The 18,131-nt window shown below is 36.1% G+C and overlaps 1 protein-coding gene and 1 long non-coding RNA gene across 2 annotated transcripts; both read left to right on the top strand.

The window, feature by feature from the left end:
• The first annotated feature begins 1,560 nt into the window (after nt 1–1,560).
• GRB14 (growth factor receptor bound protein 14) lies at nt 1,561–16,008 on the top strand. Its single transcript, XM_053471270.1, has 13 exons — nt 1,561–1,694; nt 5,975–6,131; nt 7,032–7,153; nt 7,832–7,906; nt 8,804–8,941; nt 10,501–10,611; nt 10,815–10,907; nt 11,544–11,624; nt 13,112–13,228; nt 13,670–13,739; nt 14,404–14,491; nt 15,210–15,303; nt 15,530–16,008. Exons 1-13 carry the CDS (start codon nt 1,632–1,634, stop codon nt 15,674–15,676), a joined length of 1,356 nt encoding a protein of 451 aa, XP_053327245.1. The 5' UTR covers nt 1,561–1,631; the 3' UTR covers nt 15,677–16,008.
• Nucleotides 16,009–16,430: 422 nt separating this feature from the next.
• LOC128501925 (uncharacterized) lies at nt 16,431–17,021 on the top strand. The gene is made up of 2 exons (XR_008355070.1): nt 16,431–16,599; nt 16,635–17,021. It is a non-coding gene; the product is annotated as an uncharacterized LOC128501925 (long non-coding RNA).
• Nucleotides 17,022–18,131: the final 1,110 nt, after the last annotated feature.

Raw genomic sequence — 18,131 nt, 5'->3', positions numbered from 1 at the left:
AAACAATAGAAAAGGAGGGGTGTGGAAGGAAAGGGGGAGGGTGAAGAGAATAAGAAGATCAGTACTATTATTGTGAAGTGGAAGCGTTTAGGAGTAACAGCAGCTTACAGTGGAAGACTAGGAAGAATCAACTTCTGTTGCATCACTCACTAGAGAGTACAAACAACTGCCTCTGGAAGCAACATCAACACAAGCACTTTGTGTCGGGAGCTTCATGAAATGGGTTTCCATGGCCAAGGAGATGCACACAAGCTGCGGATCATTATGTACAGTGCCAAGCATCCGCTGGAGTGGTGTAAAGCCACCGCCAATGGAGCAGTGGAAATGTGTTCTCTGGAGTTATGAATCACGGTTCAATACCTGAAAGTCTGAGAGACAAACCTGGGTTGGTGGATGCTAGGAGAACGTTACCTACTGGAATGCATAGGGCCTGCTGTAAGGTTTGGTGGATGAGGGATAATGGTCTGGGGCTGTTTTTCAGGGTTTGGGCCCCTTACTTCCAGTGAAGGGTAATGTTAATGCTACAGCATACCAAGACATGTTGGACAATTGTATGCTTCCAACTTTGTGGCACCAGTTTACCTTTCCTGTGCACAAAGCATGGTCTATTAAGACAGACTTCCACAGAAACACTCCAAAATATCGCGGAAAGCCTTCCCAGAAGAGTGGAGCCTCATCCATGTTCCATGTGGGCCTCATCGGGCACATGTGTTTATCAATTATAGCCACTCACGCAGCCCATCGAATGCTTTATTGTGTAGCTGCCTGCTGGAGACCTGCATCCACCTGCTGTAATAGTGTAAGGTTGTAGCTTGTGTCTTCATCTATCCAGTAGGGAACTATACACGGGTCTTTTATCAGCTGCTGGCCTTAAAGTTTTAGAGCCAATTTAGGTCTGAGGAGGCATGGACCTCACTCTCTATCACAGATGCTATTGTAATTTTGGAGAGATGTCCGATTTCTACTAACCTGCCAATGGCTGGACCTCTATTGTCTACCGGTCCAAAAGGGGTCCAAAAGATTCATCCGAGGTATCTGAGAGGAAGCCAGCTCTGCCTAGGGGCCCACAACATCCTATGCAACCTATGCAACCTAACGTGAACAAAACTGACCTTGCAATCTTATCTTTGTAGGATTACTACATAATATTCAGAATAATAAGTCATGTTTCTCTTGCCGTACTCTTTACTAGGATTTATACAATGAATGCCTTGGTTTTGTGCTCTACAGCTACCCGGTGAATACTGTTTTAGTTGTGGGGTCCCTTTTTGAGACAGGCTTTCGTGGTTTAAAGATGTACCAGTATTTCTTTATTTTTTTTACTGAGTACTTCGACTTCATCTGACAATAGGGGCTTTTGAATTTAAAGGTTCCAGCGACTGTTGTCTGCGATTCCTAAGTATTATAAACAAAAGTATCAGAATGTGCTTTCAAGGACAAAAGTAAAGCCTTGAAACCGCTGTGATTGGCTGTTTGTTAGCTCTCTCCCACAGTTATTTTTAATTGGCTTTGAGTATAGCTAGTTTCACAGTTTTTGCTTGTTCAGTGTTGGAACAACTACGGAATACTTAAAGTGACTGCATATCCTGGACTATTATTCGTAGTGTAAACCTACTGAATGAAGAGCAAACATGAGTTTGTATGCGAGGAGGGTAACTTTGCCGGCGATCACTCCACTGGTTCTGCAGAAAAGGGTAGGGCATATTATCATTTACAAGACGTTTGCATTGAGCCACATACTTCTAATAAATGGGAGATAAAGAAGAGGGATTTTTTACATAAATTTACATATATTTATTTATTTTTCCTGATTGTGGTTATTTTTTATGTGGCTTGGAACATTGCCTGTCAAATAGATTATGTTTAGATTGACTCTTAAAGCTTTTGGGCAATTCAGTGTTTTTATCCTCTGGCACTCAAAGGGTTAAGACGACTGGGAGAAAGAAATGAAACTTTTGTGACCTCGATGAAAGTTTATACCGCGCGTCTAAATATGTATTATTTTGAAATGAAGTATAATCTCCCTGTACACATAAATCGACGTAATGAATCCTGACGTAGAACAGCAGGGGTTAATTTACTGCTCTGTATGGTTTGGAATTCTAAAACAAAATAAAGCACAGATATAATAAAAGTTTAAATGTAAAATAAAGCCTAGGATTTTACACGGGGCCATTCCTTCCCATTGTCACTTCCTTATACATCCATGTACTATTTTTAGAAGACACATACTTTCCCTTTCACACTCCTTGTATCATCTGAAAGACCATCCTAATGTCATAGAAACATAGAATTGGACCACAGATAAGAGCCATTCGGCCCACTTATTTCCTTCTGTAAAGACTCAGACCCTAATCTGCCGTTGGTCTCGTCTTAGATTCAGGATAACTTTATTCCTATCCCATGCATGTTTAAATTCCCTCATTTTATTAACCTGCACCACCTCTTCTAGGAGGCTGTTCCATTTATCTACCACTCTCTTTGTAAAGTAAAGAAGAAAAAAAAAAACATAATAGTGAGTACCAGCATAAGCTATGATGCCAATGAGTTATTATACAGTCCTATTTCCCTCCTGTGTTTCTGAAGCCTCTGGCACCCAAACAGTTAATACTCCCAGTCAACGTCAAAAGTCCAAATTGTTTATTTACGTAATTTGAATGGAAGCCAAATCAATCCACCTGGATAATTCACAATGCAGCACATTGTACCCATATAATTGCACGCATTAAGTAAATAGATGTGCGACACTGATTACATTTTGATGGCAGATGTAAACAGAACATTTTTTTTTCGGCTTTGTTCTCCCCATCTGGCAGCCAGGGGGTTAAAGAGAATATTAGTTTCTCATTTACAATCTGTTATGATGTGCTGTAAACTACAGATTAACAACATTTTTGTGGCCAGTCCTGTGCTAACTGGCGGAGATGGATTTTTACTGGTCAAAGGCCAGAGAGGCACTGGAACGCCGGTAAAGGTCATTCTTGCACTGGACTCGTTTTATTCAGTAATTATTGATTGTAAAAAAAAATCCCATACAGTACAGCTCTGCACAGCTATATGACGTCTCTGATTATTATTTTATCCTGTTCGTTCTGTTTATAAAGGGTTTTATCAGCCTGAATTATAATTCCCATTGTTTTCTTTAATAACTATTATTCCTTATTTATAATTCACATTAAACGACCCAATGTTATTTGATCGAATTAAATCATCCGTTGATCTTTTTTTTTTTTTGGGGGGGGGCTTTAGCATAATTCATGATTTGTTAATTTTATTATTTTATTTTTAATTTTATGAAAAATTAAAGTAATCTAGCCTTATTAGTTAAAATTCTACTCAAATTGTGTTAATACATATGCTTGAAATAAACATAAGCACAAAAAAATAATTTTAAATCTGTTGAAACTGCCCTTACGTGACATCATAATTCAGATCTGTAAAATATTTCATATAATATACACTGATGCATAATATACATGCTTAATATAGAGCTAATAACTTTACACAAAGATCAAGTTATTATGGTTATGTGTCGAATAAAAAAACATATTATACAGTATATCACATAATAATAATATATTATTAATAATATTAAATAATAAATTAAATGATATATATATATATATATGTATATATTAAATACAATTATATCATATTTATGTATAAAATACGGTCTTTGGGAAAATGTCAATAGTTTGTCATTATTTTCCAGTCGAATTGTGCTGCTGTAGTTATAAATTGATGTACATAGTTTCCATCGCTTTGGATTCAAATGGTTAAAATAGATAAACAGCTCAATATTATTTCACCCTCAGATTAAAAATGATACAAATCATCCAAGATGAACAATCTAGAGATCAGAAGATCCTTTAAAAACAGGAAAAGGGAAATTCTGTAGGGACCTTCAATTCGGGCAAAATCAGCCCTACAGAGCAAAAATGTCTAATGAATAAATCCCAGGTGGCCCGAACAGAACGTCTTTACTTCAAAGAATGGTTTTGTAAATCAAGCAATTAAAAGGTGATCAGAGAGTTATGTAGGATTTAGGATCTAAAAAGATTTCCCTGGCACACCCTTCTTCTTGCTAACATCGGGAAAAACCTGGTGAAGGCAACCCCACAACCTCAGCCACCAGATATGTTGTCTACCAGGTCCATACTTTTCCATACTTTTTATTATTAAAAACACTTCTTTTCTGGGCGAGCCACTGTTGTTGTCATCTTTTTCCTATTTAATCTATTTTCATCTTATTTTTAAATTCTGTTTTAAGTGTGAGCTGGGTGCAGCAAATCAACAATTTTTTACCTGCTCTACAATTCAATAAGGTTGATGTGCTAATTATTAGTGATATCATCAAAATAACAGGTAATAATTAAGAAACTGCCACTAGCTATTAAGAGTTGAGATTGAAGCGTTGATTTCTTTGAAGCTGGTGATAATACAAAATTACAAAGGTGCAAAGTCGTTGTCAGTTTGGTACAAAATAACGAAGCCTGAGATGGAACATCATCAGGACACCTAACGTCATCGGGCCAGCTACGCGATTTATCATAACATTGCTCTGTCTCTTAAATTTTAGCTAAACTGGTCCAACTTCTGAACATTTTTTATTGCAAAAGACCAATTATATTACATGTCATTGTTACACTTAAAGAGATACTGAAGCCTTATATCTACCGTGCCAACATACAAGGTCTTAGACTGTTTCTAGTTTATGGAACCCCAACATTCTTGAGGATCATTGCAGGTATGAGAGGTTAGCTCCATTTTCCATGAGTGAGGAGGAATCTGCACTATGTCTTGGTGGCTTCTCCTGGGAGTAATTATGTCCAGGTTTTACATAGAGATAGGAAAAATCTATACAGAGATAGATGGGTAGATTCTGTCTTACTGGCCTAGAACACATTTATTTTGTTTATAAATCTCACGTTGCATCATGTTCTAAATAAAGGAAAAACAAACAAGTTGAAAAAAGGGAGTACATAGTTTTGTACGGAGAATGTTAGCCATGGTGAACAAGGAAAATAAAGGGAATGGAAAGAAAAGAGGGAGATCTGAAAACAAACAGTTTAACTACAGTCCTTATGAGGACAAATAAGTACACCACGCTAAATGCAGTTCATGTCACCCAGAACGCGTATGGAACAAGTATAGTGTTGGCGTAAAAGATGTTAACTGCTGTTATGTAAGTTTTAGTGCGTGTTATCTTTAGAGAATACAGTATATACACTTAAAAGTAGGAGAGCTAAGTTTTATATATGCAATATATAATATAATATGAAAATAGAACTACAAATGGGTGATATTTTTGACCACATTTAAGAAAATGACTTAATGTTCTAGTACTTTTGTGAGTTCTATTATTTGAATGTAATGTTCTAGGTAAAAGATGCCATATAAAGATCAATCATATATAATATCAATCCAGAAGGTATCTACCATTTTCATATAAGATGCAGGCATTCTGTGTGGGCCTCTGTATACCATTAGCCAGGATCTTGTTTGGTTTAGTTGAGTCGTTGTCTGTGTTCTTGCTTGTAGTTTTGCCTGTGCTTGCTCGTAAATTGTATTTTATGTTTTGTTATGTTTCCTAAACCAGCAGGTCTTTGTCAAACCCAGGCTGCTTATTCTTACATACCCAAGCATCACAGCTAAGATATAACTTTTATTTCCACTGGTGGAGCCCTACGTAGCAGACCATAAGACGCACACAAAAAATACCAGCTCTCTATAACAAACCTACAAAATGATCCAATAAATAAATGTTTTCATACTTTGCTCTGGCCAAACTACACTAGCCACAACTAGGTAACATTGCTGAATGACCATCTAAATTCTAGAATATCTGGTGTTATACACTGACACGAAGAAGTGGTGTTGTGGAGGACCTGATGTGTTTATGGTTGCGAGAAGTTTCCTAATGGTGGTAGTTTAATATAAATTTCATAGGAACAACCATGTTGTATTTTTACAGGTGATTAAAGTATACAGCGAGGATGGGACCAGCAGAGCCTTGGAAGTTCCTAATGACATATCATGTAGGGATGTATGCCAGTTACTTATTCTGAAGAACCGTTACGTCGATGATCACAGCTGGACTATATTTGAACACCTATCAAACCTTGGCCTTGGTAATGGAGACAATTTAAGAATAGCTTCTATTTGTTCACACACACACACACACACACACACACATATATATATATATATATATATATATATATATATATATATACAGTAAATATGGTGGCAGTATTAATGTTTATCACTAATGTATCTAAATGCAGCAGAACACATTATTCCTAGTACTGGTGAATGCTGTAACCCTTCTTTAATCATTCCTCTTTTATAATTTGTCAGGAAATAGTTAATTATCATATGACGCAAAGTCATGCATATTACACTGAAACAGCGTCTTAAACATTTCTGTGTTTTTATGTGATTAAACGTTTAGATGAAAGAATAAAGCGACAGATCTGTTTCTTTGTTTGCTTGGCATACTGGAGAGTGCAATTAATGGTTTGATTAAGTGGGAAAGCATGTTCAAGCAAGGTGGGAAGAAGAAAAATGGGTTACCATTATAAAACAAAACACTGTAGTGTATTAAGTGAAGAAGATGGATAATACGTATATTTACTTGTATTCTCAAATCTCTCCATCACATAAAAGCTAAAAAAGTGTTTGACCCGTTTGAAATGTTAGCATGTACTAATATATACTTCGTGAAGTTGTCCAAGTGGCCACTAGGACATAATACTAGGTCTTGCACTAGGGATTTTTCTGCCTATACATTTGAGATTGGGCTGTCAAGTCAGACCCCAGCCTCAAATACCCCCTGTTGGGAGGATCCAGCATTCAATGCTTGTGTGAAATGATTATTTGGTTAGTTCTTAGACCATCCCCCCCACCCGCCTTCTAAATGTAATCAGTTAAGTACCGACATCTACGAGCCTTAAAGAAACACTGGTGAGGTTTCTTGCGTTGGTTTTAGAATTTCTAATACAGATTAAAATGTTATCGTTTCATTACAGAAAGAATTGTAGAGGACCACGAGATGGTGATTGAAGTGCAGTCTAATTGGGACATGGAGGAAGACAGCAGATTTTATTTTAGGAAATATTATGGAAAATTTGAGTTTTTCAAAAATCCAGAGGTAAGAAAGTCACTGCTTTCAGCTATTTAGCGTCAGCGCCATCAAAAATACAAAGTCTTATTGATGTTGGTACTTTTTATTGGACCAATACAAAAAATATGTTCAGAGGCCTCTTCTTCAGATGCTGGAGATGATTGTTGTGTAGAAAAACCAATACATATCATCCTTCCTATGTAAATGGTCAGTTATGAATATGCCTATTATAATATAATCAGGAGAATATGAAAAGCTATTGTAGTTTCAGCCTGTTCCATTCAGAAGAATTTTTGGAATACCTGGAAAACCCCTTCTAGTTTCCCAAACATAAAAGAAAGCTTGCAACATACACATTGTTCCTTGGATTCTCGGATTTTTAACTTTATGAAACCTGTTAGAAAACAAACTATCAAAAGATATACACTAAAAGGGCAGCTTCGCACTCCATAAGGCAATGGATGATGACGATGTATTCTTTGTAAAATTAATATGTATGCCATCTGTCCTACTAGCATAATAAACGCCAACACAAGTTTAAATTTCCTTGATAAAGCCTACCAACTGATCCCTGCTTTGTATTAAATAAAGAACAATATTAGTATATGCTGGGAAGACGACACGATCATAGTGATAATTAAATAGATATGTAGTGCATTTATATAATGATTTGGTGTCTTTGTACTTATCATTTTATCTTAATAGACCTATTTTCCAGATTCAATGGTGTCCTATTCAAGTGAAAGTAATGGTACAACAGCACCTTTAGATACATTAAAGGTAAGCACAAAACCATTTCTTATACATTGTCTTGCTTTACACTTAGTTTTACTGTTCTATACGGTATAAATATTGATATAAGCAATATATATTTATTATATCGATCCTGTGGAAGCCATCTTGACTTCAATAGATCCTCATGATTATTCCTCACCATTCCCTATTGCTAAGTTACTGATTGCTGTTGATTGGTTTAAGGCAGATTTTTTTTGTATCAAGACAAGAAAATGATTGAATAAAGAAGATTGCAGCTGAGATTGGCTTCTATAAGATAAACTTTTCAACTAAATATCACCAAAGCAATTAAACCTAGGGCCGTAATCACCCTTGACGCTGCCCTAGGCCTAACTCGGAGCGCAGTCTTCCATAGTGTTAATGGCCGGTTGGGGGCATCAATTATCTTCTGTATTTTGTACAGATTAAAAAAAAAAAACATGCAGGAAAATGTCTGTACTTTTCCAGATATTCCACGATAGCCTGATCCTGTAAATACAACATGTGAGAAAAAATCATCAAGCAATAAATACAAATGAGGTTTAATTGAGTGAAGAGAAAGTTGGAGAAAGAGAATTTCCAGGAGGGTTCTCTGCAAATAGGACTGAGGGGTTACTTTCAAGACATCTCAATGACTTAAATATATTTTAGACAGGGCCATCCAAGTTTCACTCAAGCTCTCTCAATTATCACCGCTATGTAATGGAATTCAATTAGAAAGCCACTGTTGAGCATAGACAAATTTAGTGAAAATCGCTAAGCTAGATATAAAAAATGCTTACTAAAAAATGAGAATATTTACAATATAAATATAAAAACTCACATGAAGTGGAAACATGGAACACCTAAGTTATGTCATCACATGCAGTTTCTTTATTATTGTGTCAACTGTTGTCTTTATAGATGTTTTTGAGTACAAGTACCTATCCTGAAATACAGAGCTACTTATACATGACAGAAAAGGGGAAAAAAACGTGGAAAAAAATGTTCTTTGTGTTACGTCGCTCCGGGCTATATTTTTCTACAAAAGGAACATCAAAGGTATTGTGACAAATGAGAATTCTAAACTGTACTAACATGTGAGCTGAAACCAAAACATTAGGGTGATGGTGGGTTGGGTAACATGCTGCCCTTCAGCTATTGTTGGGATGTAGCTCAGTGTTCAAGACCATTCAATCTGTGACATGTTCATCCATGGGGAAATGAATTTTAGGACGGAGGTCTTTATTATACCTACTGATCAATAGGTTGGCTGTTCCTGGGGTAAAATTGTGCCATATATTTACAGCATATATTGTTTACAATACACACATATACTATATGACACCTAACCATTATACCAAAATGGACTTTGCATTCTAACCACATAGACATTAATATGAAGTTAATCCCCTCCTTTGCAGCTATAACAACTTCCACTCTTGCCCATTCATCCAGTAGAGCATTTGTAGGGACAGACACTGATGTTGGACGAGAAGGCCTGAATCACAAAGTTTGAAGTATATAATTCAAACCAAAGTTTGCAATAGGCACCATTAGGTAGTGTTCTCCTGGCATTTGCCAAACCCAGATTTTTCCATCAGACTTCCAGATGGTGAAGTTTGAATGACCACTCCAGAGAATGCGTTTCCGCTGCTCCAGAGTCCAGTGGCTTTGTGCTTTACACCACTCCAGCCAACACTTGGCATTGTGCATAGTGATCTTCGGCTTGTGTGCAGCTGCTCAGCTATGGAAACCCACTTCATGAAGCTCACAACCCACAGAGTTTATGCTGATGTTGCTTCCAGGCGCAGTTTCGATCTCTGTAGTGAGTGATACTACAGAGGACAGATTGTTTTTACGTACTGCACTCTGCAGCACTCGACAGCCCTGCTCTGTGAGGGTGCGTGATCTACCACTTTGTGGCTGAACTCTTGCTACTACTAGACATTTCCACCAGTTAGACCACTTTCTTCTCCAACCAATTAACATCATAGTCCTGTCCACTTTTTTAATGCATATTGCCTATTTTGCAGCACAATGAACTCCTGAGACCCTGAGATTGGGGCAAAAAACCCAGAGTCTCAGAGTCAAACCCTGAGGGTTCCCTCGTATGCCCATCACAAGTCAAAGCATTGGTTTGGCAGGCAACCAATGGTACACTAGTCTGTTGCCGAGATAGTTGGTGATATTCTTAAGTATGTAACTTTTCTCACATGCATCATGACTGATATTTTGTTTGTATTCATTCTTAAAAGAAATTGGCTTTTTACCTTTTATGGCGCACAGATTATTTTTAAACGTCGCTTTTGGGTACAAATGACAGGAAGGGACAGAAGTCTCAATCAAGTTATATTCCCATGTAAATAAGCACCTGCAGTTAACCTAAGTGAGAGATCAGTTACAATTTGCACATTAAGTATATATATATATATATATATATATAATTTTTTTTTTTTACCATACCCATTTATAATAGAAATATCCGATCACCCTACCACCCGAGTGCCAAAAAGGACAGCATCTTGAATGGTCTGTCTAGTCCGAGCAACTGAATTATAATCATTAACTTCTAGCTGTATTTATTTTCTACCATTGACTACAGTTCTTATTTTTTTCAGGACCCTAGGCATCTACAGTTTTTCAGTGACCTCAGTGAAAATAATGTTTACATGATACTCTCTAGAAAAAAATTATACGGGGCACCAAATGATTATGGCTTCTGCTTAAAGGTATATTTTTATAATTTTGTTTTTCTAATAGTTATTAAGTAAAAAGTGCACATAAGCTGCTGATGATGTAAGCACCACGATGTTCAAATTGTGTCGACATTAACACATATAAACATTTTAAAAAGGAGAATTTTAGTGACTTTTATTTCAACAGGTATTTCCTACAAGACATGCACTAATCAAAATGTGCTGTGGCTTTCTAGCCTAATCAAGGAGGAGTCAAGGCCCTGAAACTGCTGTGTGCAGAGAATGAAGAGACTAAAGCATGCTGGGTGACAGCAATTAGATTGTACAAGGTACTATTTCCAGTTGCCGCATTTATCTGTCATGGTTTGACTTAGACGTAAATCTATCTGCATGATACATAAGTAAGTGATGCGATAACTTGATGGACCATGGATGGAAATAACATGTTGGGGTACCAGGGTTCCGACCTGTCTATAGAGTAAGAACAATCCCAAATTGGGTGAAAACGTCCCTCTTGTCCACATAGAGGGGCAAGAGGGACATTTGCACCCCCAGAAATTTCCTGATAGAGCCATTGTTAGCTGGGTAAGCAATGAGAAGGCCCACTGATGAGTGTTGCTTCTTCTTTTTGCAGCCTCTGCTGGGTCCACTGAACAATATGCAAATGTTATGTATTTTATTGCCCCATTTCATAGATGAGATTTAATTAGATTTTTCTTATCTGTTTTTGTTGTCAATGGTAGAGACTCAGTCCTCTGATGACCAACAATTAATATGGCTAGGGAATGTTTGACCCTAACTTATTGTGTGGCTTCTTGGAAGAATTACCGTGGATGCCCATTGTAACAACAAGCTATAATAACCCAATCTGTTTTCAAGTAATGAATTACATTTTAGTATATTTTGTTTATGTCTGCAATATATTTTAGGAATTTTTTTAAAATTTACTCTGCATTGATTTTCAGCATGGAATGCAGATATACAAAAATTATATCAGGCCACAACAACGCCAACGTGAAGCTAATGGTCAAAGTTTGTCGCCTACGGTACGTAACTGTTAGACACGCTTATTCTTATACTTGGGAGCTTCGCAGGGTAGGCTACCCGGAACCCCACACTTTAAGGGAGTGGCTTTGTGAAGGGCCAAGGTTAGACATCAATCCCGGACTGTCCATCTGGCACAACCGGCTAATGCACTTTGGACCACTGGCAGCAGTGCCACACGCTCACCAGATCTGACGCTCCAGCGGCAGAATGGGTGCCGTAGTGTGCAGCCACTGGCTGGATATGCCTGGTCATACCTCAGTAGCTGGCATTAAAGTGCCAGGGCCACCTCGCCATCACTAATCTGGCCCTGCTAGACATATATAGGCACAGGGCTAGCCAGAGACTGACTTCAGTGGGAGGGGAGTGGGAGGGAAGTGGGCAGGAAATAGGCAGAAACTAGGCGGGAAGTGGGCTATGCCAAACTCTGTGCCCCTACCCAGATAAGGAAGAAACTGACCGGGAGACCTAGGGAATCACATCTCCGCCACATCCTCACATTATTCTATGGCTTTTAAGTTGTATAAATAAAACATTTTTAATACCTTTTTTCTGTTAATTTTTAGGATGCTGCTATGATGATAATAATTGATAATGATAATAACAATTATAAGGTGATGTTATGTTAGCACACTAAACAGAAAGAGTATATCAAAATTATTTAATTCCTCCATCATTTCTTAAGAGAATTTTGTGTGTTAGTTTTTGTATCTCTCAACCTTGGATACATGCCTTACACAGAAAGTTTAAGAAACCGGTTAAAGTTTGCTTGGAGATGCCCATGTTTCAAGCATGGGCTCGATTTAAGGATCTGGCATTCATGAGGTTATGATCTAAGGCCAAAGCAATGATTTGAGATAAAGTTTTCTAGTGGAATAAAACTAAAAGATAAAAACAAAATTGCTGGTGTTCTAAAAAGTTAATCTCAAGATATAGGGGGATATAATCATATCCTTCCATTGTCTCTTACAATCTTCTGATATAGAGAAATAAAATCAGAAAAGTGAGGATGCTTGAAAACTACAACTGAGATGGTATCACGACGTTATCACAAATAGGACATAAACCACTTTTATAACATTGCTTGCAAAGTGCCGTATATACGGTTCAATACAGACTTTTATTTTGTGATATAAAGCAATTGAAAGGCTGGTGTTTGGCAACATACTAAAACTAATAAATAGGTTTATTAAGAATGTGCCAATAACCACCCTATTTTCTAAGAGGTCGTCTTGAAAATAATTCAAAATGGCAGGGCTCCCATCAGGACACAACTTGACATTGGCTTTTTTTGGCTTTTCCCTCAGATTAGCCTCTTTTGTTTTTGTTGGAACATATTTATATTATTGTGGAATGTACACTACAGTTCACACTCCATTTACAGCGGTTTTCTTTAACCTAGTTTATTTTATTTTTTTAATACTGCTTGTTTATGCTTCGGTTCCACTTCTGGGTTCTTGAATTTTTATATTTTTTGGTGTCTTTGCAGAGGAGTATATCAGAAAATTCTCTGGTGGCCATGGATTTCTCTGGACATAAAAGCAGGGTAGTCGAGAACCCTACAGAAGTTCTTTCCATTGCTCTACAAGAAGGATTATTGTGGAGGGTTTGTAATATCTAAATTAAAATTAAAAAGGCAAAAAAAAATACTTAAAAAGTTATTTAACACAGTCATGTCGATTTATGGTAGCTTGGTGCCAGAAATAGCCCTATCTTTATATATGTTTGTCTAATAATATCAGCAAATTGCTTATCGAGATCAGCGAAGGGGGCATATTTCACATGGTCCAATGATATTGGTGGTTCCCCCGAGCTCTTTTGCTTTATTAGTCGTACCACCACTGATTAAAAAGTATAGAGAATAAACATGATGACTCTAAAGGGATCTGCCAATGTAAACCTGTGATTCTAAGTACGTTTTGAATGACAGTTTCTACAGCCTATAAGAGGTAAGCCCATCAGAGATCACAATGGACGCTCCAATCATCTACCAATGGGTTTTAGGTTCATAAAATCAATTCACTTTTCCTATAATTCTTTGTTTCAGAGGAAAAGCTGTGGACGTATCAGTGCCCATGGCACCCAAACAACATCTCAGAGTCCCTCAACGAACCTAGGTATCCTTGGCATACATTTAAACACAGATTCTTGTCTTGATCCCTGGATATTTTTAGCCTTTGCTTTTAAAATAAAAAATCAGTTTTTAAAGTAAAAATGATTTACTCATTAAAATCCAATGCAGTTAGCATTCTTGGATCGACTAAGGCATAGTTGGATAAAATGAACCCGATGGGCACAAAGCTTTTTTCAACTAAATAGGACTGTAACTATAATGCATATAGGTTATAGACATATTTTAACAAATTAATTAGAGTTCAGTTGTTAACTTAGTGACATAAATAGCCACTACTTGCATGCAGTTTCATGTTCAAACTATCCAATATTCACTAAAAGTTGGGTGAGTTCAAGTCAAGGTCAATGCACCATGAGATTTCCATAAACTTTGGGGTGGCTGGACTGGGAATGTGGCACCCGCTTTACTTAAGGGGACTTTAGTAAATAGGGTTCATACATGGAAGTACAATAATGTAGAATCCATGTAGTTCATAGACTTTGCCTGCACCATTTCATTAAAAACTCTATCCGATCCGGTTATTATTTTCTTGCTGTAGATGACGTCTGCTGAATTATTTGCATAGGCGGTATATTTTACATACATGCTACAGTATTTCAGTATGAATAGATAAAGTAAAAATATTGTTGTGCTTCATCTATGTTTAGCTGTACACATATCACAGCCGTGGTTCCATCACAAAGTGTCCAGAGACGAAGCTCAGAAATTGATAAATCAGCAAGGTCTTGTAAATGGGTAAGTTCAATGGGTCTAAAGCGTATATATATATATATATATATATATATATATATATATATATATATATATATATATATATATATATATATTATAGATAGATAGATAATGAATTTATGAAGATAGTACAATATTTTTACCATTATTTTTAGATATAGAATTATCTTTGAATGTAGAACAGGATTATGTTTCAAAGCACAATTAATCTATAAATAAAATATATTTTATAAGCCCGCATTAATGTTCTGAATCAGACAGGTGCTTTTATGTACAATTCTTACGCAGTCAGAGCCAGATGGTAGACCATAGAAACCTAACAGCTGGGTCCTGTAAAGATGAATCAACACGACAGCCATTGAAGTTTGTTTGAAAGTATAACCACTATATTTTGACATTGCCACCTTCTGCTTTTAAGCAGAAATAGCAAAATACGTTCTAACTTCTTAGCTTAATTCTGTCTGAAAGAGAGACCTCTGAGATCCTGAAAGCTCATGTGACTTTGGATCTTTTCCAGTGTTCACCAAGCAAAGTTATCAACTTCAACTAAATAACAATAAATGTATTTTTTGGTATGATTTTCTTCTAAAACTAACAGCATTTCCATATGTAAATTTATGAATGATAAAAAAAACTCCAATACATTAAACGACTGTGATGCCAACATATGTATTATCACATCTTGGCTATCAATGTTCTTAAGTCAACATGTTTTCCCCAGGGTTTTTTTGGTACGAGACAGCCAAAGTACTCCAAAATCTTTTGTCCTTTCTATGTGTCATGGTCAGAAAATAAAGCATATCCAAATCTCTCCTGTAAGTACTGTTTTTCACTTTATATTCCATATATATATATATAATGCTATATATATATATATATATATATATATATATATATAATCTGTCAATCCTGAATAATTTAATATTATATGACAATTTTTATATAAAGCTTATTTTTTACTAGAAAAATCAGGAAAAATATTACTAATTGCCAGCATTATGTTGCCTCACACTAAACAGTTTTGTTTTTTAATTCTAAAAGACAGAAGAGGACGGACAACGATTCTACACTTTGGATGACGGGCAAACCCGATTCACGGACCTTATACAACTTGTGGAGTTTTACCAGCTGAATAAGGGGACGTTACCCTGTAAACTCAAGCACTACTGCACTCGAATTACGGTCTGAAATCATATCCCAAAATTAACATTCGCGTCGTTTCCAAATTTCAAAACCACCAATCTCTTCTTTTCGGTACTCGACCGGAACGCGTCTTTATAATCCACTCCAGGAGACCTTCATCAGTATCAAAGATCTTTGTTGATCCTTCAGTCGTTCAACGTTTCAAACTAGTATATTCATGAAGAAGAGCTATCTTCTGTCTTTCTGTTGTTTTAGTAAATACAGTTTTTTTTGTAAATATTTTTAAAAGTGTTTTTTATGGAGGTTATTTTTTTGGATCATTTTGCCATTACTGACAATCTTAATTATACATTCAGTTTTCTCGCTAGTTAACTAAGTGCCTGCTTAACAATTATTTTATAAAAAAAGCTTCTGGTGGTATAGTAGAGTATGTGGAGCTTGAAAAAGTTATAGGACCCACCTCCGTTATTTTTCCGGGTCCTAAATCTTATAATTTAGGTAAAGGAACCTTGTGTATTTTATGATCACTGACAGCTTTGAAAGGAATCACCAAGCTCTAAATTAATATGTACGGTATTACAATTATGTATCATATAATGTTTTTTTTTTTAAATTAAATTAGTCATAGACCAATCAGAAGCTTCTTCAGCTATATAAAAAAAAACTTGAAAGTAAAATCTGATTGCTGGCTGCTTGCTACCATGGCAACATAGGCAGCAAGCATGCTAGAAAAAATGTTTGATCCCTGCTAACATGTGACATCACAAGTGCCCCCCCACCCTACGCCCTCTTTCCCAATGTGTTATTTGCTTTACTAGCCTAATTATTCAACTTAAACCCTTCTTATGTGTGTCTTTCTTGCATATGTATGTATATATGTATACTGTCACCTACATGGGTTGCACGTCCAATCAACATGTATGTAAATGAAAAACAGAACTCAGTTATTGATTTTAATATGAAAAAGAGTTTAATACTGAATAGACGCCTGATGAAAGAGCAGATTTTTTGTTATAATTCATAAGCAAACAAAAAGCATACGCTCCATGTGCTGCTTCTGTCGCTGTTCAAACATTCTAGAATAATGTGATAAGGCAATAATAAACCCCAAGGATACTTACCATGAGTTCACATAAGTTCACCTTTCCTAACTACACCCAGGATCCCTCTATAGGTGCACTAATGATTAAAGATTATAAATAATGTACGTTTATAACTTAATAATGCATACAGAGTTTCCAACAGGTTTTATTGTGCTGAATATATGAATTGTAAGATATGGAAAATGATCTTTTAAAAACATGTATATTCTTCTTTTAGACCCTTGACATAATGAATGTGTGTGTATATACCCTAAACATAAATAATAAAAGCCTGTGTACATAATGCACTTTTAGATGCTCCAAGAAGCAATCTTTTCATGCTGAAATTCTAGCAAGATTGGTATCTGGTATCTCTGAAAAAATTAGAAGTGGTCAAAGACAGGCAAAGTTTGTGCCAAGGCATTTACTGAAATATCCACCATAAAGGCTGCCACAGCCTACGTTGTTGATGAGCTTCTATATCATTTACACATAAAATAGTAGTTTTTACAGTATACATCCTACCTGCTTACCTAAATAAAATATATTCTAAATTGTAAGCATTATGAATTTTGCGCTTGTTACGAGCACATAGCCTTTGGAAACATCTCTTTTCCCGTCTCAGCATCTAGACCCATATCTTCTTTGTAAGATATATATTTTAATAAACACAAATATGGTTTTAGAAACATTTTTAAACACGTGCATATCGTGTGAATAAAAGTATCACCACTGGTGTCTACTAATGAACGTTTCTTATAATGACCAGGCATGGTTTGGAAATACTTTTTGTTCCAATGCAAAAGGCTACTCACTTTGTTTGACACTGGATGGGCTAAAGTGTACATGCAAAACATATAATAAAGAGTAAAATAAATGAGACTGCATGGAAGGCTAGAATGTATTGAATAAAAAACATATAATACCTTATATGTGTTAATAAAAGTGAGTAAGAACATTTGGCCACTAGGTGTCAGTAGTGCACCACATGTCTGTGCACTGTTGGGGAGAGCTACTCCAATTATGAAGCATGGGGTCTTTGCACACCTTTTAAACAGCCATGCTTTTTATAATTGTATAAATTATTTACTTATTCTGTACCAATTAGTTCTACCAATTGCTAGGTTTGTTATCAAGTTAGGCTTTAAGATAAAAACCTGGACTTGAAGAATGATTAAAAATTCATCAGCAGAGAGGATTAAATATGCACATATTCCTCTTGTGAAGCCTGTTCTTAAAACCATTATGTTAACTTTTTATTCTAATGATTTCTATAATTAATATAAAGAAGCCTGAAAAGACTTTTGAAAGCATAATGAGACTTTTCAAAAGGGGTAATATGCAAATAAGGCAGTAAAGTTATTGCAGGAAACCCTGTCTAAATTAAAGTCGACACAGCTGACCACCCTCTTCTCCTT

Source organism: Spea bombifrons, chromosome 7, assembly GCF_027358695.1.
Source record: "Spea bombifrons isolate aSpeBom1 chromosome 7, aSpeBom1.2.pri, whole genome shotgun sequence".
Classification (NCBI taxonomy): Eukaryota; Metazoa; Chordata; class Amphibia; order Anura; family Pelobatidae; genus Spea; species Spea bombifrons.
Note: the sequence above shows the minus strand (reverse complement) of the source record. Positions and strands in the feature narration are given on the sequence as shown.